We start from the raw sequence: 24768 nt of genomic DNA on the forward strand, positions 1-24768 counted from the left end.
CTGGAGTTGCAGGTAGATAGGATAATGACGACGGTGTTTGGTATGCTTGCCTTGGTCATTGAGTACAAGAGTTGGGAGGTCATGTTGTGGCTGTACAGGACGTTGGTTAGGCCACACGTGGAATATTGCACGCAATTCTGGTCTCCCTCCTATAGGAAGGATGTTGTGAAACTCGAAAGGGTGCAGAAAAGATTTACCAGGATGATGGCAAGGGTGGAGGGTTTGAGCTATAGGGAGAGGCTGAATTGACTGGGGCTGTTCTCCCTGGAGCGTTGGAGGCTGAGGGATGACCTTTATAGAGGTTTATAAACTCATGAGGGGCATGTGTAGGATAAATAGACAAAGTCTTTTCCCTGGAGTGGGGGAGTCCAAAGATTTAAGGTGAGAGGTCAGTGGTTCACACTGCTGCCTCAAAGCGCCAGGGACCCGGGTTCAGTTCCCGCCTTGGGTGATTGTCTGTGTGGAGTTTGCACATTCTCCCAGTCTCTGCGTGGGTTTCCTCCGGGTGCTCCGGTTTCCTCCCACAATCCAAAAATGTGTGGGTTAGGTGAATTAACCATGCTAAATTGCCCATAGTGTTAGGTGCATTAGTCAGGGGGAAATATAGGGTAGGGGAATGGGTCTGGGTGGGTTACTCTTTGGTTGGGCTAAAGGACCTGTTTCCATATTGTAGAGAATCTAATCTAAGAGGGGCATGATTTAAAAGGGACCTAAGGGTAACTTTTCAAGCAGAGGGTGGTACATGTATGGAATAAGCGGTCAGAGGAAGTGGTGGAGGCTGGTACAATTACAACAATTAAAAGGCATCTGGATGGGTATACGAATAGGAAGGGTTTAGAGGGATATGGGGCGGGTGCTGGCAAATGGGACGAGATTAATTTCGGATATTTGGTCGGCATGGACGAGTTGGACCGAAGGGTCTGTTTCCGTGCTGTACATCTCTGTGACTCCATGACTCTAAGTCATCGACACTACTATGTTTGGGAAGTTCTGTAGCTGGGTAAAAGTGAGGACTGCAGATGCTGGAGATCAGAGTCGAAGAGTGTGGCGCTGGAAATGCACAGCGGGTAGGCAGCATCCGAGGAGCAGGAGAATCAAAGTTTCGAGCATTCCTGATGAAGGGCTTTTGCCCGAAACGTTGATTTTCCTGCTCCTCGGATGCTGCCTGACTGGCCGTCCACGTTCTGTAGGTGGGAACATGAGATAAAAATACAAATGTTTGTACAATTCCACCCAGAGGCTCACATCTGGATTTTCCTATCTCTCCCATCACTGTGAGTTCCAATCACCTTCTGGCCTGTCCTGGCATCAGACTGGAAGTTGTCAGGCCACAAAACGTGGCAGCTGAGGTAAACCATTCTGCCCATTGAGTTCTCTGCACCATTTAAATGAGATCACAGTTGATCTGATCATACTCAACTCCAGTCGGCACAGTGGCACAGTGGTTAGCACTGCTGACTCACAGCACCAGAGACCCGGGTTCAATTCCCACCTCAGGCAACTGACTGTGTGGAGTTTGCACATTCTCCCCGTGTCTGCGTGGGTTTCCTCCCACATCACAAAGATGTGCAGGTTAGGTGAATTGGCCTTGATAAATTGCCCATAGTGTTAGGTGTAGGGGTATGGGTGGTTTGCGGGTTGGTGTAGACTTGTTGGGCTGAAGGGCCTGTTTCCACACTGTAAGTAATCTAACAATCTCCTGCTTTTTCCCCATCACTCTTAACTCCCTTCCCAATTAAAAAATCAGCCTCAGCCTTGAATATACTTAATGGTCTAACCTCGACAGCCATTTGTGATAAAGAATTGCACAGATTCACTCCCCTCAGAGAAGGAATTTCTCCTCATCTCTATCTTAAACAGGAGCCCCCTTATTCTAAAAATCTGCCGTCTGGTTTTGGACTCTCCAACAGGAGGAAACAACCTTTCTGCAGCTGCTCTGTCAAGTCGCCTCAGAATAGAGTAGGTTTCAGTAAAGTCACTTCACATTCTTCTATAGTCCAAGCCCAACCTACTCAGCCTCTCCTCATAAGACAGCCTTTTCGTACCACAGATCAGCCTCCAATGTCAGTCTACCTTTCCTTGCAGTAGGGACCCAAAACTGTTCACAGTATTCCAGCTGTAATCTGGCTGATGCCTTCTAGAACTTTTACTTTCCAAGACCTCCCTGTTTTTATACTCAATTCTCTTTAAAATAAAATATTCCAGGTGTGGTCTGACTAGTGCTTTGCATAGTTTCACAAAACCTCCCTATTTTTATACTCCACTTCCTGTGAAATTTAGCAAACAGAATCAAGGAGAGATTAGGTTGAGGTGGGCAGGATTATAATGGGTTTGGATAAGAGAGACAAGGAAAAACTGCTCCCATTGGCTGATGGTTCAGGGACGAGGGAACCTAGATTGAAGGTTTTTGGTCAGGCGATACAGGAAAGGCAGAGGAAGGGGTCATGAGGAAGAACCTTTTCTCACAGCGAGTGGTAATGACCTGGAACTTTGGATAAAATGTGAATTTCTCTTTATCTACCAACTCAGCCTCTATGCTTCAATTTCCCACATTCTGAGCTCAGATCTGGTCTGACCGCAGCACATTGCATTTCAATGTTGAAATGAGGTATGTTACTTAGCTCATATCCAGACAGAATTCTATCCTTACCACCTACTCTTCTCAATGAAAACCGGCAAGGTTTAATTCTTTGAAGTTTGACTACTCATAACTATTTAGAGCAGATGTACAGCATACTCGGACTCATTTTTTGAACTCTGACCAATAAATATCAGCTCCTTGTCTTTGTATTAAAATACATACAGGAACCATCTGATACGAGCACAAGCCTGGGGCCTACCTGTCCCCGATGGGAATGAGACCTGCTGAGACTAGGGGACCGAGAGAGCCGCCCATCCCGGGGATGGTGCTGTTGATACTGAGCACGTTCTGCTGAGGTGCATAGGGATCGATCAGGTGACAGCAAGTGTTTCCTTTCCTTTGAACGGCCTCTGTCCAGGCTGTCTATATAAGGGATGTCCACTGTTCGCAGCCCTGTGAAAGCGAAACACACCTCTGAGAACATGTAACAAGCTCATCCCGTTCTTAAGACTGCGATTATGATAATAGTAAGTACATCAAGGCAGAGATAACTCAAAACAGTCCACGCCAGCATGGAACAGAAAGCTAAGCCCAGCTAAGGGAAGGAGTGTGGCGCAGAGGCCCAGCAATAATCGCATTAGTTGTTACAAAGCCTGGGGGAATTAAAACTGAAGCCTTTTTTTCTGAAGCGTTGGAGGCTGAGGGGTGACCTTATAAAGGTTTATAAAATCATGGGGGACAAGGTAAGGTGAATAGCCAAGGTCGTTTTCCCAGTGTAGGGGAGTCTAAAACTCGAGGGCTAGTTTTAAGATGAGAGGAGAAAGACTTGAAAAGCATCTGAGGGATAACATTTTCACGTGGGGGAGGGGAGGCGGTTCATGAATGGAATGAGTTGCCAGAGGAAGTGGTGGAGACAAGTACAATTGCAACATTTAAAAAGCATCTGAATAAGTCGATGAATAGGAAGGGTTTAGTGGGATATAGGCCAAATGCTGGCAAATGGAATGATATCAGATTGGAATGTCTGATTGGTATGGATGAGTTGGACCAAAGGGTCTGTTTCCATGCTGCATGACAGTATGCTTACCTCCTAAAGGCCTCGCACTTGTCAAAAGTATTCAGAATAATACTTGGAACTGGCCTGATAACAGGCGCTATTGGGTTTAACAATGTGTCAGAATGTTTTTCTCAAGCACATGCCTTTTGAAGTTGTTTGAGATATCCTCACCCTTTGTTCTCTCTTTAAGGACAAAAGGGTGAGGAGATCCTCTTCGGTGGTTACGTCTTTAAAAACAATCAGCTGTGAGTTGTGTCATCCATGTCAAAGATTCATGGAACTGCAGTGAATGCATTCAGAGTCCTTCAGCTCCTGTCTAGTTGCTGATATCTCTCTTCAGATAAAGATTCCACCCATCTTGCTCCTGTGGGAGCACAACCCTCTGGATTGCCCATTATATTTCTTCTTTGCTGTTAAAGTCTTTGAGGAAAGAGTCAGCAGCCATAGTCTTTGATTCCTCCATCATCCATGAATGATTTCCTGTGTTCTGCCAAAGTGCAAAATGAAGCTTTAGTGCAGGTTGGTTTAGAAAAAAAAAATGACATTGAGTTTTCAAAATGGCCTTCAGCTCATCAATTCTCTTCGTCTGAAGCAAACTGGTCAAGGGAAAACTGTCCTTGAATTTAACGTGCATCATTGTGCAGTGTCGTTCCAAATTCACCTTTTTACTTCTTGACACACCTTGGTGACACAGCAGGCAAATGCTCTTGTCTTTTACAGCTGTGAACAGAATTGGCTTTCCCATTCTGTGTGGAAGTCGTAAATTTCAACTTTTAGATAGTCCAGGTTCATCATTCATCATTGATAGCCAGGGATATGTTTTTATGTAGCTAAGATAACGCCATGGAAACACTAGCCTAGAACTGAGATCATACTTAGGGTTAGAGACTTACACTATACGTGACAAACAACCGAGGGGAGTATAGGCTTTTTAACCAGCTGTTTAAACTAGTGATAGAGTCAGAGTCATACAGCATGGAAACACGCCCTTCTGCCCAACATTTCCATGCTAAACAGGTATCCTAAACTGAACTGGTCCCATTTGGCCCATACCCCTTTGAACCTTTCCTATCCATGTACCTATCCAAATGTCTTTTAAATGTTGTAGCGTACCTACCCCCACCGCTTCCTCTGGCAGCTCGTTCACCACCCTCTGTGTGAAAAAGGGGCCCATCAGGTCCATTTCAATTCTTTCCTGTCTCACCGTTATACCTATGCTCCCTAGTTTTGGACCCTGGGGAAAAGACCTTGGCTATTTACCTAATCCATGCCCTTCATCATTTTGTAAAGCTGTCACCCCTCAACCTCTTACGTTCCAGAGAAAAATGTCCCAGTCTACCCTGCATCTCCACATAACTCAAACCCACCGGTCCCGGCAACCTCCTTGCCAACCTCGTTTGCAGCTGTTCCAGTTTAACATCACGTTTCCTATAACAAGGCAACCAGAATTGAACTCCAACATAAATTTTGCACTTGCAGCCAACCATGGCTTTTTTTAAAGAAAAGGTCGAGAGGCTGCTTCCCCTTGTAGATTGTGCTGTCTCTCTGTAACTAGTCATGCTGCAGGTAGGCATCTGGATACACATCTCCGGAACATGTCTTGAACATTGCTGACTGCACTTACATGCGGAGGAACAGGAGCCAGTCACTATTGGTCAGTTTGTTTCCAGGTCCCTGGGTTAGCACATGTTGCTCATATAATGGATGTGGAGTGCAGCAGCATTCCCAGTAGCTTTTCTTTGTTCTGCATGATGTTATGAAGTTGAACTACAGCATGTACTGTACCTTCAAGAGAGAGTGAATGCTGTTCGGCACAGAGAGCTTACAAAAGCAGTCTTAGAGTGTACTGGAAAATTGTAACATTTGGGTGTGAAATGGATACCTGAGTTGGTTGTTTTTTGACAACAGTTCAAGCTTGACCAGTTCAAATTATCGAGTCATAGAGATGTACAGCACGGAAACAGACCCTTCGGTCCAAATCGTCCATGCTGACCAGATATCCCAGCCCAACCTAGTCCCACCTGCCAGCACCTGGCCCATATCCCTCCAAACCCTTGCTATTCATATACCCATCAGATACTTTTTAAATGATGCAGGAGAAAACGAGGATGCTACAGATCAAAGTCGAGAGCGTGGTGCAGAAAAGCAGAGCTGTTCAGGTAGCATTCGAGGAGCAGGAGAATTGACGTTTCAAGTCCTGATGGAGGGTTTATACCCGAAATGTTGATTGTCCTGCTCCTCGAATGCTGCCTGACCTGCTGTGCTTTTCTAGCACCACCCTCTCAAGTTTAAATTATGCCCCAGGATATGAAAACCCAATTGAGTTTGAATTTATTGTTTTGCCAACATCGAACCAATGAGACAATTCGATGTTGGGAATATCAAAAAAGGTAGGGATTTTAAAAATCAGACAGAGCAACTACCATCAAGAGACAACAGAGAGAGAGAGAGACCCAAAACATTGAAACACTTGCTATTTTCTTTTTAGGTTAGATTCCCTACAGAGTGGAAACAGGCCATTCAGCCCACACCAACCCTCCAAAGAGAAACCCATCCAGACCCATTTCCCCTACCCTATACGTACCCCTGACTAACGCACCTAACACTATGGGCAATTGAGCATGGCCAATTCACCTGACCTGCACATCTTTGGATTGTGGGAGGAAATCCACGCAGACACGGGGAGAATGTGCAAACTCCACACAGACAGTCACCCGAGGCGGGAATCGAACCAGGTCCCTGACGCTGTGAGGCAGCAGTGCTAGCCACTGAGCCACCATACCATCCATAATGGTACCTTTTCACAGTAAAAAGAAAGAAGATGACCCAGGGAGAACTTCAGCCAGAAGAAGAAAGACACCGAAGACGACAACAGTTGTATGGTTTCGAAGTTAAGGTGATGTAAAAAGCGTTTTATTGGAACTGCATATTGTTATAGGGTTGGAGGCAAGTAATACACATTTCAGAGAAAGGGGTGTTCAGAGTTGTGAACAGCTGTTCAATGTTCACTTTTAGAATTAAGGAATAAATTGATATTATTTTCTTTAAATAGTGGAATTTGGGAGTTCTCTGTCACTCATACTTTAATAGATGATGGGGCGGGGTCAGCTTTTCTGGGTGTTTGGTTTAATTAGCACTGCCATGTTGTAACGATGGAGCTCCGAGTTCCGTGTATGGGAGTATTTTCAGGAAGCAGAAGTTACGTTGCAGCATTACAATTTTCGTGTGCTCAGTTTAGTGTAACGTAGGCAGTGTATGAGGGATTGAGACTGACCAATAGACTCAGTGATTGATGGCTTGAACTAGAAAGACAAGTTGTTGTGGTTCTGCTCGCCGAGCTGGAAGTTTTTGCTGCAAACGCTTCGTTCCCTGGCTAGGGAACATCATCAGTGCTATTGGAGCCTCATGTGAAGCGCTGCTTTGATGTTTCTTCCGGTATTTATAGTGGTTTGTTCTTGCCGCTTCCGGGTGTCAGTTTCAGCTGTAGTGATTTGTATGTGGGGTCCGGGTCGATGTGTCTGTTGATGGATGTTCTTGCCGTTTCCGGGTGTCAGTTTCAGCTGTAGTGGTTTGTATATGGTGTCCAGGTCAATGTGTCTGTTGATGGAGTTTGGGGATGAATGCCATGCTTCTAGGAATTCTCTGGCTGTTCTCTGTCTGGCTTGTCCTATGATAGTGGTGTTTTCCCAGTTAAATTCATGTTGCTGGTTGTCTGAGTGTATGGCTACTAGGGATAGCTGGTCGTGTTGAAACGTTTGCAGCAAAAACTTCCAGCTCGGCGAGCAGAACCACAACAACGGATACCCGAGCTACAAATCTTCAATCAGATTTTAAAAGAAAGACAAGGGCAGTGTGCAATAACCCAGCCCGTTGGTGGGGAATAACTTATCCCTCATTACTTCAAAGCTTACCAAATTAACATTTAAAATTTTGTCTTGTAACTCTCTCCCTCCTCCTGTTTAAACTTAATATTGAATTAATTTACATTGTGATCATTGTTTGAAAGATCGTACCATTCGGTCATGTTTTATTTTATTCACTGACAGGGAGATTTCAGTTATCAGTAGGAATAATAGGGTGGTTATGGTAGAGGATTTTAACTTCCCAAGCATAGTCTGGGGCTGCCATGGTGTTCAGGGTTTAGATGGAGAGGAATTTGTTAAGTGTATACAAGAAAATTTTCTGATTCGGTATGTGGATGTACCTACTAGAAAAGGTGCAAAACTAGACCTATTCTTGGGAAATAAGGCAGGACAGGTGACTGAGGTGTCAGCGGGGGAGCACTTTGGGGCCAGTGACCAAAATTCTACTAGTTTTAAAATAGTGATCGAAAAGGATAGATTGGATCTAAAAGTTGGAGTTTTAAATTGAGAAAGGCCAATTTTGACAGTATTAGGCAAGAACTTTCAAAAGCTGACCAGGGGCAGATGTTCGCAGGTAAAGGGACGGCTGGAAAATGGGAAGCCTTCAGAAATGAAATAACGAGAATCCAGAGAAAGTATATTCCTGTCAAGGTGAAAGGAAAGGCTGGTAGGTACAGGGAATGCTGGATGACTAAAGAAATTGAGGATTTGGTTACAAAAAAGAAGAAAGCATATGTCAAGTATAGACAGGATAGATTGAGTGAATCCTTAGAAGAGTATAAAGGCAGAAGGAGTATACTTAAGAGGGAAATCAGGAGGGCAAAAAGTGGACATGAGATAGCTTTGGCAAATAGAATTAAGGAGAATCCAAAGGGTTTTTACAAATACATTAAGGACAAAGGGTAACTAGGGAGAGAATAGGGCCCCTCAAAGATCAGCAAGGCAGCCTATATGTGGGACCGCAGGAGATGGGGGAGATAATAAATGAGTATTTTGTATCAGTGTTTACTGTGGAAAGGGACATGGAAGATATAGAATGTGGGGAAATAGATGGTGACATCTTGAAATATGTGCATTTTACAGAGAGGAAGTGCTGGATGTCTTAAAGCACATAAAAGTGGATAAATCCCCAGGACCTGAACTCTGTGGGAAGCTAGGGAAGTGTTTACTGGGCCTCTTGCTGAGATATTTGTATCATCGATAGTCACAGGTGAGGTGCCGGAAGAATGGAGGTTGGCTAACACAGTGGTAGGTAAGGGTGGTAAGGACAGGCCAGGGAACTATAGACCAGTGAGCCTGATGTCGGTATGGGCAAGTTGTTGGAGGGAATCCTGAGGGTCAGGATTTGTATCTGTTTGGAAAGGCAAGGACTGATTAGGGATAGTCAACATGGCTTTGTGCGTGGGAAATCATGTCTCACAAACTTGATTGAGTTTTTTGATGAAGTAACAAAGAGGATTGCTGAGGCCAGAGTGGTAGACATGATCTATATGAACTTCAGTAAGGCGTTCAACAAGGTTCCCCATGGGACACAAGTTAGCAAGGTTAGATCCCATGGAATACAAGGAGTACTAGTCATTTGGATACAAAACTGGCTCAAAGATAGAAGACAGAAGGTGAAGGGTTGTTTTTCAGACTGGAGACCTGTGACCAGTGGAGTGCCACAGGGATCGGTGCTGGGTCCTCTACTTTTTGTCATTTATATAAATGATTTGGATGCGAGCATAAGAGGTACAGTTAGTAAGTTTGCAGATGACACCAAAATTGGAGGTGTAGTGGACAGCGAAGAAGGTTACCTCAGATTACAACGGGATCTTGATCAGATGGGCCAATGGGCTGAGAAGTGGCAGATGGAGTTTAATTTACATAATTGCGAGGTGCTGCATTTTGGGAAAGCAAATCTTAGCAAGACTTATACACTTAATGGTAAGGTCCTAGGGAGTGTTGCTGAACAAAGAGACCTTGGAGTGCAGGTTCATAGCTCCTTGAAAGTGGAGTTGCAGGCAGATAGGATAGTGAAGAAGGTGTTTGGTATGCTTTCCTTTATTGGTCAGAGTATTGAGTACAGGAGGTGGGAGGTCATGTTGTGGCTGTACAGGACATTGGTTAGCCACTGTTGGAATATTACGTGCAATTCTGGTCTCCTTCCTATCGGAAAGATGTTGTGAAACTTGAAAGGGTTCAGAAAAGATTTACAAAGATTTACAAAGGTGTTGCCAGGGTTGGAGGATTTGAGCTACAGGGAGAGGCTGAATAGTCTAGGACTGTTTTCCCTGGAGCGTTGGAGGCTGAGGGGTGACCTTATAGAGGTTTATAAAATCATGAGGGGCATGGATAAGGTGAATAGATAAGGTCTTTTCTCTGGAGTGGGGATTCCAGAACTAGTGGGCATAATTTTAGGGTGAGAGAGGAAAGATATAAAAGAGACCCAAAGGGCAACTTTTTCACGCAGAGGTTGGTGTGTGTATGGAATGAGCTGCCAGAGGAAGTGGTGGAGGCTGGTACAATTACAACATTTAAAAGGCATTAGGATGGGATATGAATAGGAAGGGTTGGGAGGGATATGGCAAATGAGACTAGATTAGGTTAGGAGAAACAATGACTCTCCTGCTCCTCGGACGCTGCCTGACTGGCTGTGTTTTTCCAGCAGCACACTTTTTGACTCTGATCCCTAGCAGGTGCAGTCCTCACTTTCTCCCAGTACATCTGTACATTGGCATGGACGAGTTGGACTGAAGGGTCTGTTTCCGTGCTGTACATCTCTATGACTCTGTGTATCAAGCGTCTTGAGTGCTGTTGGAGCTGCACTATTTTACATCAGGACTTGCCTGGACCACTTTCCACACTGTCAGGCAGATGCCACTGTTCCACATAACTCAATGACCTTCCCCAGTCAAAAACTAACATTCTTAATCTGAAATTTTTATGACAGAACAACCCCCACAATGTGTTTTCTGGGGAGGGGTGTTGTGCTCAGTGGAATAGAGATGGGGGTGTGGGGATGGGACATAGTTTCTAATTCCTACAACCTTATTGGGAAGCAGCCTTTTCTGAGTCCACTCCTGAAAGACCTTCAGTATTGGATCCCCCTGTTCTGCATACCCACCCACCCTCCCCAGTAACTCCCCTCCACAATACCTCTGTTATCTCCACATTTCAGTTAGATCACCATGCAATCATCCGAAGGCAAGGGAATGCAAAGCAGGTTGATGAAACCTGCCCTCACTTATAATCGGGATCATTCTGGTGAATGTGTGCTGTACCCCACACCTCCAGTATCTCTCTCCTGAGGTGCAGAGGTCAGAACTGTACCCAGATTTCCAGGTGGAGTCAAACCCGAGCTTTCTGTATTGGAAACAGACACCTTTTGATTACAGCCACCTTGAGATCCACACCAACTTTCCTTTCAACTTCTTCAATCGGGTTTGGAGCTGTCTTGAGAGCTTTTCCTGCTTTCTGTACTTGGAGGCCTCAAATCACTGTCTGTCCACAGTTCCTAAATTCTCCCCGTTTCAAAATGACACGGATCAATCTTTCTTTCTTCGGACCAAACTGGGTGAGCTCCCAGTCCATGATATACGCTCGGATAGGACCTGGGTGGTGACTCTCTGTCCAATTCCCTGTCACTAATGGATTCAAACAGTGCTGCCTGCTAGCATCCATCACCTTCAGCATGTTTTTCTCTGTCGTATTGTCTGATACATTGAAGGTGACCCTGGGATATCTCAGCCAGAGATGATGCCAGACTAAAACAAAGTCTCCAAGGACATACTTGCTGACTTCCCATTTGCTGATGACTGTACATAGGCTGCAGACTCTGAGATGGTCCTGCAGGGTAACATGGACAGCTTCGCCAATATGACTTTCACAGTCATACGGTCAACTTGAAGAAAAGTGAAGTCAGGTCCCAGCCCATTCCACTCATGCCCTCTTTGTTCCTGCCAGCTACTCACTTCTCCGAGTAGCACTCTCTTGAGCTATCCTCGTTGACAAAGCGAACACATTCACTAAAGCCAGTGGAACTTTCAGCAGACTCTGAACATCCGTCTGGGAATGTGAGGGAGTAAGTCCTTCTACCAAACTGCAAGTCTAAAGGACAATGGTCTTGCCAATTCTGCTGCTTGCACATTAAGGCTCGGACTGTGTAACAACACCATACCAACTAAATCAACCACCTTCCCTTTCCTTTCAGCTGTCTTTCGAAGATCAGGCAGCAGGACGAAAGGCTGGGCACTCACCCGAACTTGCCTGCCAAACACGCACACCCAAACTTAGGCAGGCACAATGGAGATTAGCCTGGTCACCACTCACCAAAGCATATCCATGGAGTGCGTGGGTCTGAGGTGCACTTGCAGAATGGTTAAAGGAAGTGTGGTGAGCGCATTCTCAACATTTCACTTTGGGTTTTTTATATCAGTTGCAAATCCTGGGAAGGGGTTGGCTCAGGATCACTGTTTACAGCATAAGCAACCAAACAAAAATGCAGAGAGCAAAGGCAGAGAAGACAACAAAGGGGGCTGGAAATCCCGAGACAGCAACTCAGCCAAAGCTCCATCGTCTGCAGTATCCTAGCCTGTTTGCAGCATGACCTCTGGGCACTGGTTGGTCTCAATATGCATTGGAACCCCCAGAGGAGGAATGTGCTCATTTTCCCCTTGAGGGAAAATATGTGGAAGAGAATGATAAAGCTGATGCCTTGGTATGAACCCCTTCTGTCTCCTTCTACCACCAAACATTATCCCTACTCTCTGTCTCCTACTTCCAATCCAATTCCTCACCCAAATTTCATATGCTTCCATGTTTATGAAAAGTCTCTTGTATGGAATGTTCTTGAATGTCTTCGGAAAGATCATATAGAGTAGAGTAGCTTTGTATTTGTCATTTCTGCCATATACAACTCATACAATAAAAACGAGACAGTGTTCCTCCAGTACCGAGGGTGCTACATGGACAGCACAAATTACACAATCATACACGGCATAAGTGCATAGGAAGTGCAAAACATGCAAGTTGCAGTGTAATAAAAGAATGATAAATAATAGACATTTTTCTCATAGCAAATCAAAGTTGTGCAAAGAATTTCTGATGGGAAAGAGTCCGATCATACAGTGTTAAGGAGCCTGATGGCTTGGGGAAAGAAACTCTGGCCATGAGAAACAGTATGTTCTAATATCTTCTGCCTGAAGGCAGGAGGGAGGAGAGTTTGAGTGAGAGGTGTGTGGGGTCTTCCACAATGCCCTTAGCCTTTCAGATGTAAATGTCTGTAATGGAGGGAAGAGAGACTCCGATGATCTTCTCAGGTGTCCTCACTATCCATTGTAGGGTTGCACGATCCAATCAATTCCCGAACCAAGCATTGGTGTAGCTGCTCAGGGTACTCTCATTGAACAATATCCATCGACATTCCCTTATCTCTCACAGTAGTGAGGTCTTTAAAGAAAGTTACCATGTTGATCAAAGATGTCTTACCCTTTGTAAATCCAGGGCGAAAGTGAGGACTGCAGATACTGGGGATCAGAGTCAAGATTAGAGTGGTGCTGGAAAAGGTCAGCAGGTCAGGCAACATCTGAGGAGCAGAAAAATCGACGTTTCGGGCAGGAGCCCTTCATCTTTGTAAATCTACTCTAACTCTCTCCGTTCAGGAGATATGTTCAGTCATTTTATTTGAATTTGCCTGCAAAACTTTGGTATTCCTTGCAAGTTCTCTTTTATATCCTCTTCTCAGTGTTGTGCTGCTACTTATCTTTGTATCTCTACCAGTTTGGGGGAATCTTTCCTGCTTTATATCTTCATATAAACCCTTAGTTATAATTCCATACCATTTCACAGGTCCCTGTATTATTTAATTACACAAATAGAGTTCTTGCCCTTTAAGAGTATGTGTACAAGTAATAATTACAGGTATTAAATTCTTCTTTCGATACCTCCCATTTCTCACCTGCAGACACATCCCATTTCTCACCTGGAGACACCTCCCGTTTCTCATTTGTAGACACCTCCCCATTTCTCAAATGTAATTCCTGTCATCAATTAATGGGAGTTGGTGGTGTAGTGGACCAGTAATCCAAAGACGAGAGTGTTTCCAGGGGGCTTCTGTCCTTGTTGTGTTGGGAGGGGTGGGGTTCAAGGGTGGTGGTGTGTGAAGTGGAGGAGATGCGCTGGATGGCATCATCAACCACGTGGGAAGGGAAATTGTGATCATGGAAGAAGGAGGCCATCTGGGACTTTCTGAGGTGGAATTGGTCATCCCGGCAATGATGTTCTGGGAATAGGGGTTCAAATCCCTCCACGGCACCTGGAGTTTAAATTCAATGAATATTGGTGGAATTGAAAGCAAGTCTTGGTAATAGCAACCATTAAATGATCATTGTTTAGGCATAAGTACCCATTTGGTTTGCTAATGCCCTTGCAACAAAACCAGCTGGCCCTACTGCTCTGGTTTCCATGTGACTCCAGACCCACAGCAATATGATTGATTCGGAAAATGGTCGAGAAAAGCAGTTAGCGATGGGCAACAAATGAATTGAACTGAATTTGCTACATTGTCACCTGTACTCAAATGAATACAGTGGAAAGTCCCCACTTTCGGCACCATCTTAGGTGCAGATTCTTCAGTACACGTTCTTAGGAAAAACAATGAGAAAAACAAAAAAAAGTCCAGTGTTGCTGTCCTTGGCTGTGATGTGTTGCTGGTTAAAGCACAGCAGGTCAGGCAGCATCCAAGGAACAGGAAATTCGACGTTTCGGGCCAGAGCCCTTCATCAGAATGTGCCAGGCAGGCTAAGATAAAAGGTAGGGAGAAGGGACTTGGGGGAGGGGTGATGGATATGTGCTGTGCAGAGGAGATGACCTGGGGGGTGCAGTGAGAGAGAGACTCACTGAAATCCTTGTAGACGGAGGAAGAGAGCTTCTTCAAGGAAGGCATCCTTGCAAGAGGATTCGCAGTAGGTTAAAATCTTCGAGTAAAAAGTGAGGTCTGCAGATGATTTTAACCTACTGCGAATCCTCTTGCAAGGATGCCTTCCTTGAAGAAGCTCTCTTCCTCCGTCTACAAGGATTTCAGTGAGTCTCTCTCTCACTGCACCCCCCAGGTCATCTCCTCTGCACAGCACATATCCATCACCCCTCCCCCAAGTCCCTTCTCCCTACCTTTTATCTTAGCCTGCCTGGCACATTCTCCTCATTCCTGATGAAGGGCTCTGGCCTGAAACGTCGAATTTCCTGTTCCTAGGATGCTGCCTGACCTGCTGTGCTTTAACCAGCAACACATTTTCAGCTCTGATCTCCAGCATCTGCAGACCTCACTTTTTACTTGCCTGTGATGCCCACATCCCATGAAAGAATATTGAAAATTAGTTATGTCCTGCTTATTATGACGAACTTTATCTTATAGCACTTGGGTTCATGAGAGAAAGTGAGGACTGCAGATGCTGGAGGTCAGAGTCAAAACGTGTGGTGCTGGAAAAGTACAACCTGTCAGGAAGCATCCGAGGAGCAGGAGAGTCGATGTTTCAGGCGTATGCCCCTCATGAGTTAACTGAAGCTCATGAACCCTTCAGCAACCTCATTCCAGATGAAGGGCTTATGCTCGAAACATCGACTCTCCTGCTCCTCGGATGCGTCCTGACAGGCTGTGCTTTTCCAGCGTCACACTTTTTAAACACTTGGTTCATGACCCATCCTCATAAACCACATGGCCATTATTCGCCCCTTTCCCATTATCAAGGGGCCTTGAATTATTTCACCAAAGTGGCACCCTTTTACCTCAATAACCATTTGCACCAGCCGCACCCAGCTGCCAGTGCTATCCCCGATGAGCGAGTCAGGGGGATGCTGCAAGGCTCAACTGTCAGGAGACAGCTAAAACACGAGCAAGGAACTTTAACCCAGTCACTCCTCTGCCAACCCAGGCCAAAGCAGTAACCTTTTTAATCCGGCATTCACAGGCGCAAGATCATTGCCGTCCTCAGCCATGCCTGAGCCTACCTGCAGCTGAAGACCTGCCGGATGACCTCAGTGGTCTGCGGCCCCGTTTCTGGTACAGGTCCTCTGGGCTGGTTCTCTCCAGTGAGTACTCATTGAGCCAGGTCCCAGTCGAGTGGTGGCCAGCAAACGTGGAGAAAGAGCGTTTCATTGGACTGATGTCTTCTGTCGACTTCCGGGTCACACAGGAACAACACACATCAGAGAAGAAGGATCAGCAGCACTGAAATTACACACATACTAACACAAAGTGTTTTAATAACAAAGATGTTATTATTATTTGGCCGTGAAGCACCTTTAGGTTTTGACTGGGCTCTCTCTCTATCCTTGTATGTAGTGAGGATTAGCACTGCCCACTTTCCCGACATCCTACCTGTGTGCTGTTATTTTATCGCCTACCCCCACTCAATCCTTTCAAAGGTCCCTTTGTTCTGTCCCCCGGTGTTTCCCTCTTCCAGGATATAAGAGGGGATCCTCTGCTTTGTTCTTTTAAGATCAATTTTGGAGCATTTCCCAACGCTTATAGCCACCATTTGATCGATACTCACACTCAAACGACTTTGGGCCACAACCTGCCACAAAGTGAGACCAGTCCTATCATCCCATCAGATACAAAACTGAAACCAATCCTCAGCCCACTTGGGATCAGTCTCTGAACCCGGAGGAGATAGTTAAGTGGTTGAACAATGTTAGTGAAGAGAGAAAGACAGAAAGAGATCCAATGCAATTGCCAGCGGAGAAAGTCATTATTTTGATTTGATTTATTATTGTCATATGGACCGAGATACATTGAAAAGTACTGTTTGCCTGCTATAGAACATATGCATAGCATAGGAATGGGCCCTTCAGCCAACAGTGTTGTACTGAACAAGACGTCAAATCCCTTCCGCCTGCCCATGGTCCACATCCCTCCATTCCTTGCATGTGCTTATCTAAAAATCCCTTAATCCCCCCCATTGTAGCTGCTTGCACCACCTCCCCTGGCAGAGTTCCAGGGCCTCCTCCACTGCCATTCCCTCACCACCTGACGAATGGAGGAAGAAAACGCCTCATCTTCCGCCTCAGAATACTTCAACCCCATGACATCAATGTGGATTTCACCAGTTTCCTCATATCCCCTTTTCCCACCTCAGCCCAGCTCCAACCTTCCAGCTCAGTACCACCCTCATGACCTGTCCTACCTGCTTATCTTCCTTTCCACTTACCCACTCCAACCTCCTCTCTGAAACTATCACCTTCATCCCCACCCCCACTCACCTATTGTACTCTATGCTACTTTCTCCCCGACCCCCTCCCCTCTCATTTATCTCTCCAACCTGCAGGCACCCTGCCTTTATTCCTGATGAAGGGCTTTTGCCTGAAACGTCAATTTTCCTGCTCCTCGGATGCTGCCTGACCTGCTGTGCTTTTCCAGCACCACTCTAATCTAGAGTGTTCCAGACTCCTACCACTCTCTGTATAAAAAGAAATTGCCCTTTACATCTCCTTTTAACTGCCCCCTCACCTTAAATGCCTGCCCCCTAGCATTATTCATTTCAACACTGGGAAGACAATTCTGACCATCAACTTATCTACGTATCTCCTAATTTTATCACATAGTTAGCCATTAGACACTACCTTTTGTTAGACACAAACAGTCTCCATTAACTAGTCAGATCGTTATCAACTCCTTTGTCTGTCCAACTGTTCTTCTCTTTCTTTGGGCTCTGAGCCCCACCTTACTCCTTACCCTCCCCCTATTCTCTGCATATAAACCACCATTTTGTTCGTGACGTCAGTTCTGAGGAAGGGTCACAATAACTCTGATTCCTCTTCACAGATTCTGCCAGACCTGCTGAGCTTTTCTAGCGACTTCTGTTTCGCTCATAAATTTATAGACTTCTGTCAAGTTTCCCCTCAGCCTCCACTGCTCCAGAGAAAACAACCCAAAGTTTTCTAGCCTCTCCTTATAGCTCATACCCTCTAATCCAGGCAGCATCCTGATAAACCTCTTTTGCATCCTCTCTAAAGCCTTCACATCCTTCTTGTAATGTGGTGACCAGAATTGAACACAATATTTGAAGCACGGCCTAATCAAAGTCTTAAAAACTGCAATGTGATATCCTGACTCTTGTACTCTATTCCCCATCCAATAAAGGCTAGCATGCCATCTGGTTACTTTACCATCTTATCAACTTGCGTGGCCATTTTCAGGGAGCTGTGTACTTGTTTAGGGTTCTGCCATTATCTGTATACTTTTCCTTAAGATTTGATCTTCCAAAGTGCAGGACCTCACACTTTACTCAGATGAAATTCCATCCACCATTTCTCTGCCCATATCTACAACTGATCTGTATCCCGCTGTATCCTTTGACAGCCTTCCACACTATCCACAACTCCACCAATCTTTGTATCATCTGCAAACATACCCAACCACCCAGCCACATTTTCATCCAAGTCATTCACATATGTCACAAACAGCAGAGGCCCCAGGATGGATCCTTGCACAATTCCACTAGTCATGGACCTCCAGCCAGAAAAATAACTTTCCAACTCTATCCTTTGCCTTCTATGGGCAAGTCAATTCTGAATCCACGTGGCCAATTATGTGTTGATCCCATGCATCTTAATCTTCTAGGTGAACCTCTTCTGAGGGACCTTACTAAAAACCCACGTGGACAACATCCACTGCTCTACCCTCATCGATCACCTTTGTCATCTGCTCGAAAAACTTAATCAGGTTACTTAGACATGACCTGCCCTGCACAAAGCCATGCTGACCATCCCTAATTAGGCCGTGTCTTTCCAAATGCACGTAAACACTGAAAACTCTCTCCAAAAGCTCCCCAACCACTGATGTGAAACTCACCGGTCTACCATTTCCTGAATTATCCCTATTTCCCTTCTTGAACTTCTTTCTTGGTCTCAAAACGCCCTCGCATATTAGCATGCTCTGCATGTTCCATACCCTTCTCCTGGGGGAATACCGATACTCATTTACGATCCTGTCTCCCATATCCTCTAGCTCCAAACAAGAATTCCCTCCTTTATCATTGAGTGGTTCTCCCTTCTCCCTCATTAGCCTTTTGCTTTTAATGTATGTATAGAATACCTTGGGATTTTCTTTAACCCTTCTTGCACAGGTCAATTCATGACCCCTTCTTGCTCTCTGAATTTCCTGCTTGAGTTTTTTCCTGCTTTCGTTTATACTCCTCAGTGGCCCTGTCCTATTTTAGCTTCCTTAACCTTATATCTGCTTCTTTTTACCTTTTGACTAAAGTCACAACCTCCCTCGTTATGCAAGGGCTGTCATCCTAGTCCTTCCTCCTTACTACAACATGCTGGTCCTGAACCCTGATCAGTAGGTCTTTAAACAGCTCCCACATAACAAACGTGGACTTGCCCAATTACAACTCCTCCCAGTTAACACTCCTTAGCTCCTGCCTAATATTTATGTAATTTGCTTGCCCCCAGTTTGGTAACTTCCTGCAAGGTCCTGACTATCCAGGCAAAATTATGTCTGACATAGGCACACCAGGATAACAGAACCAAATGCAGAGTTTAGTGTTACTGCTACAGAGAAGGTGCAGACAAAAGTCAACTCTAATAAATAAGAGGTGCATTCAGAAGTCTATAACAATGGGGAAGAAGCTGTTCTTGAATCTGATGGTATGTGTTTTCAAATGTTTGTATCTTCTGTATGATGGGAGAGTGTGGAAGAGAGTGTAACTAGGGGAGGAGGGGTCTTCGGTTATGTTGGGTGCTTTCCTGAGGCAGGGTCATTGAAGGTTTGTGTTTTATAAACAGGGATACAGAGTACAGGACATCAGACATTGTTTTAGGATGTCTTGCTCTGGAAGGTGCAATAGAAACACTGAACATTGCCATGCCCAGAGGACATCAAAAATATCATTACATATTTTTAGACATTACCTTCCTTTCCTCTTTAAGGAAATGGACTTTGCTGGACTTTTAAACTCACAACAGATGGGATATTATTAGACTGGAAAAGGTGCAAGGATGATACTGAGACTGAAGGGTTTGTGTTATAAGGAGAGGCAGAATAGGTTGGGGATTTTTTCCCTGGAGACTCAGAGTCCTACAGCATGGAGACAGGCCCTTTGGCCCAAACTGGTCCATGCCGACCAAAATGTCTGTCTATGCTAACCCCATTTCCCTGCACTTGGCCCATATCCTTCTAAACCTTCCCTATCCATGAATTTGTCAAAGTGCCTTTTAAATGTTGTTAATGTACCTGCGTCAACCACTTCCGCTGGCAGCTCATTCCATATGCGTACCACCCTCTATGTAAAAATGTTGCCCCTCAGGTTCCCTTTTATTCTTTCCCCACTAACCTTAAACTGATGCTCTTCAGTTCTCAATTCCCCAACCCTGGGAAAAAGACTGAGTGTATTTACCCTATCCATGTCTCTCATGATGTTATACACCTCTATATGATCCTCCTCCGTCTCCTACATGCTAAAGAAAAATGTTGAGGCTTGTCCAATCTGTCCATAAACCTCAGACCCTTGAGTTTTGGCAACATCCTTGTAGAACAAAGTACATTACAGCACAGGAACAGGCCCTTCGGCCATCTAAGCCTGTGCCGATTTAGATTCTCTACCTAAACCTGTTGCCTATGTTCTAAGGATATGTATTCCTCTGCTCCCTGCCCATTCATGTATCTGTCTAGATACATCTTAAATGATGCTGTTGTGCCCACCTCTAACACCTCCTCTGGCAATGCGTTCCAGGCAGCCACCACCCTCTGCGTGAAGAACTTTCCACACACATCTCCTTAAACATTTCCCCTCTCACCTTGAACTCGTGACTTTTAATTTTCTTCAGCACTCTTTCCAGTTTAATATCATCCTTTCTATCGCAAGGTGACCAAAACTGAACACAATACTCCAAGTGCGGCCTCACCAACATCCTGTATAACTGCAACATAACTTCCCAACTTCTATACTCAATGACTGACTGATGAAGGCCTGTGTGCCAAAAGCCTTCTTCACTGCCCTGTCTACCTGTGACTCCACTTTCAGAGAATCATGTGCCTGAACTCCAAGGTCCCTCTGTTCCACTACACTCCTTAAGGCCTTCCCATTCACCATGAAACTCCTACCTTGATTTGACTTTCCAAAATGCAAGACCTCACACTTATTTATATTAAACTCCATTAAACTTCCCGACCCACTTCCCCAGCTGATCAAAGTCCTGATGCAATTTCCTCTGTCCATGATACCACCTATTTTAGTGTTTTCAACAAACTTACTAATCATGCCTTGTACATTCTCATCCAAATCATTGATATAGATGACAAACAGTAATGGACCCAGCACTGACCCTGAGGCACTCCACGAGTCACAGGCCTCCAGTCTGACAAGCACCCTTCCACTACTGTCCTCTGCTTCCTACCATCAAGCCAATTTTGCATCCAATTTCCCAGCTCCCCCTGGATTCCATGCGATCTAATGTTCCAGAGCAGGAGAAAGTGAGGACTGCAGATGCTGGAGATCAGAGCTGAAAAATGTTTCCTCAAGAAGGGCTTATGCCCGAAATGTTGATTCTCCTACTCCTTGGATGCTGCCTGACCTGCTGCGCTTTTCCAGCAACACATTTTCAGCTCTAACCGTCCCGAGCAACCTACCATGTGGAACCTTATCAAAGGCCTTACTAAAATCCATATGATTACATCTCTGCCCTGCCCTCATCAACCTTCCTGGTCACTTTATCAAAGAACTCTAACAAATTTGTGAGGCACGTTCTCCCACGCACAAAGCCATGCAGACTACTCCCAATCAAACCCAGTCTTTCCAAATGCATGTATATATTATCCCTCCGATTCTTCTCAAATAACTTAGTTCCCAGGTTTTCTTTGCAGCCCTTCTTGAATAACGGGACAACATTCACTACCCTCTAGTCTTCTGGGACCTCAACCCGTGGCTAACGGTGATGCAAAAATATCAGCCAGGGCTCCCACTATTTCTTCTCTCGCAGGGTTCTTGGATATATCTAGTCAGCACCAGGAGATTTATCCACCTTCATATATTTTAATACAACCAACACCTCCTCTACTGTGATATGGACTGTCCCCAAGATATGACTACTAACCTCTCCAAGTCTTCATGTCTTTCCCCATGATAATCACAGGGGAGAAATATTCATTGAGGGCCTCATCATCTCCTGCGGTTCCACACATAAATGTCCCCAATGGTCCTTGAGTGGTTCTATTCTCTCTCTTTAGTTATTCCTCCTTTTTTCAAGTCAAAGTCTCAATATTTCTTGCCATCCAGTGTTCCCTATTCCTGCCAATCTTGCCCTTCACCCTCACACGAAATTATAGACCTTGAACTCTGGCTGTCTCACTTCTAAAGGCCACCACTGGCCAGAGGTCCCTTTGCCTGCAAACAAACTATTCCAATCAACCCCTGCAAGCCCCACTCTCCTTGCCCCAATTTAGAACTTAAACCTTTAGACCAGTTTTGTCCCCCTCCATCACTATTTTAAAACAAATAGAACAATGGTCACTGGTCCCAAAGTGCTCCCTCACTGTCACCTCAGTTACCTGGCCTGCCCTATTTCCCAAGAGGAGGTCGATTTTTAGCCCCTTCCCAAGTAGGGCCCTCTATACACTGCTTGAGGAAACATTCCTAACGCACTTAACAAATTCCACCCTATCTAAGCCTTTAATGCTCTGTCAGTCCCAGTCTTTGTTAGGAAAATTAAAATGCCCCACTATGACAGTGCTACTGCTCCTGCAAGCCTCCCCAATCTCCCTCTATATTTGTTTCTCTAATTCCCATTGATTCTATTTGGGGGCCTAAAGTATAACCCCATTAATGTCGCCATCCCCTTCTTATTTCTTAGCTCCACCGTCAAAACCTCACTGAACGATCCTTCAGTTATTTAATCTCTGACTACTTGCTGTGATGTTAGTCTTAATCAAAAATACAACTCCCCCTCCCCTCTTTCCAGCACTTCTGTCCCACCTAAAGTACCTGCACCCTGGCACATCAAGCTGCCAATCCTGTCCCTCTCTTAGCCATGTTTCTGTCATAGCTGTAATATCCCAGTCCTATGTACCTATCCATGTCCCAAGTTCATCAACATACCTGTCAGCCCTCTTGCATTGAAATAGATGCAATTTAATCCAAAAGGCATCCCTCACTCAGTGTTCCAGCTGCCCTGTCTCTTCAATTTCTGATATTGTATCTCCTTCTAGCCTCGCACTTATCTCCCTACTGTTAAGGATCTCACTTCCCTGCCAATCTACTTTAACCCCTCTGTAGTAGACTTGGCCGCCAAGATCAGGTGCAACCCGCCCCTCTTGCACAGGTCACCACTGCCCCAGAAAAGATCCCAATGTTCTTAAAACCTGAATCCTGCTCCCTGCACCAATTCTTTAGCCACACATTTATCTGCCATATCCTCCTATTCTTACCCTCACTAGCATGTGGCACTGGAAGTAATCCACAGATTACCACCGTCGAGGTCCTGGATTTTAAAAGATTTCCTTAGCTCACTATAATCACTCGTGTCATTCGTGCTAATGAGAATGTTCATCCTCCCCCTTGAGAATGTTCTTCCAGAGGTGACCTCATAGTGGTTTATAAAATCATAAGGGGCATAGATAAGGTGAATAGCAAAAGCCTTTTCTCCACATTAAGGGGTGTCCAAAATGAGAGGACATCGGTTTAATGTGAGATGGGTAAGATTTAAAAGGGGCAACAATTTCTCACCAAGTGTGGCACCTATGTACAGCAAGCTTCCAGAGGATGTGGTTAGATGCAGTTACACCATTTAAAAGACATTTCGCCAGGTACGTGAACAGGAAAGACTTAGAGGGCTGGAGGCTGAATGTAGACAAATGATACTAGTTTAGTTTGGGAAGCCTGGCTGACATGGGCAAATTGGATCAGAGGGTCTGTTTCCGTGCTGTATGACTCATGACTATGATTTACTGGCTAACTACATTCTGGAAGCCTCGGCAATGAAGTGGCAAAAAGACATGGCTGGCCGGATCAGCCTGGCGGAAGTTTTGATTTGGAGATGCCGGTGTTGGACTGGGAGTGTTGGTGGAAGTTTGCAATTGTTGGTACACCAGCAAGACAAAGAAAGCACAGATCGTTAGTCTCAGAGACTGCAACATTAACAAAAGCAACATATCAACGTGATTAAAAGTAATTACCTTTGTCTTAAGGTGTTCAGTGGATATTAACCAGAAAGATAGAAACTTCTCCATTAACCATTACGTTAGGACCAGAAGTCGGCCAATCTGCTCTGCCATTCAATGAGATCATGTCTGCTCTGAAAATCCTCAATTCTGCTTTCCAGATTCTCTTATTGATAGAAAAATCAATTGCAACCTTGAAAATACTTTCTGACCCAACCTCAACAGCCCTCTGTGGTCACTACTGTCTGGCAGAAGAAATTCCCCCTCATCTCTGTCTTAAACATGCGACTTCTCTGGTCCTGAACTCTCCCACAACGGGAAGTAACTTCTCTGCATCTGCTCTGTCGTGTCTCTGCAGATTCTTGTATGTTTCAATAAGGTTTGATTTGATTAGATTATCTACAGTGTGGAAACAGGCCCTTCGGCCCAACCAGTCCACACTGACCTTCCGAAGAGTGACCCACCCAGACCCATTTCCCTCTGACTAATGCACCTAACACTATGGGCAATTTAGCCTGGCCAATTCACCTAACCTGCACGTTTTTGGACTGTGGGAGGAAACTCACGCAAACACGGGGAGAACGTGCAAACTCCACACTATGGTCCGAGGCCGGAATCGAACTTGGGATCCTAGTGCTGTCAGGCAGCAGTGCTAGCCACTGAGCCACCGTGCCACCTCATTCATTTGCCTGTCATTCTTCTAAATTCTACATGAGTACTGGCCTGACCTACTCAACATCTCCACACCTGGGACCAGTCCAATGAACCTTCACTGGAAATGAATGCTAGGGTATCTTCTAAACCCTCCCCACCGCACCTTGAACCTGTGCTTCCCAGTAATTGACCCCTTCACCCTGTGAATAAGCCTCGCACTTTCTACTCTATCGATACCACTCACAATCTTTTAAACTCCTATGAGGTCATCCCATAACCACCTATGTTCCAGTGAAACCAACCCCAATCTAGCCAACCTTTCTTCTTAGCTAAAAATCCCCCATACCAGGCAACATCCTGGTAAACCTTTTCTGTATTCTCTCTAAAGCAACAATGTCTTTTTGGTAGTGAGGTGACCAGAACTGTACACAAGTCAGGTTTTTGCTTTACACAATATCGAAGGTTTCCCGAAAGC

General features: G+C 45.1%; 1 protein-coding gene across 1 annotated transcript in view; it reads right to left on the bottom strand.

Annotated features, from left to right (window-relative positions):
• LOC132818913 (probable voltage-dependent R-type calcium channel subunit alpha-1E) overlaps positions 1-24768 on the bottom strand; it is a 127783-nt gene that overhangs the window by 8960 nt on the left and 94055 nt on the right. The window contains exons 24-25 of the mRNA XM_060830045.1: positions 15484-15656; positions 2841-3000 (exon numbers count right to left, since the gene is read on the bottom strand). Coding sequence (XP_060686028.1) covers positions 2841-3000; positions 15484-15656 — 333 coding nt within the window. The remainder of the gene's footprint in view (positions 1-2840; positions 3001-15483; positions 15657-24768) is intronic.

The sequence above is a fragment of the Hemiscyllium ocellatum genome, chromosome 9 (assembly GCF_020745735.1).
Source record: "Hemiscyllium ocellatum isolate sHemOce1 chromosome 9, sHemOce1.pat.X.cur, whole genome shotgun sequence".
NCBI lineage: Eukaryota > Metazoa > Chordata > Chondrichthyes > Orectolobiformes > Hemiscylliidae > Hemiscyllium > Hemiscyllium ocellatum.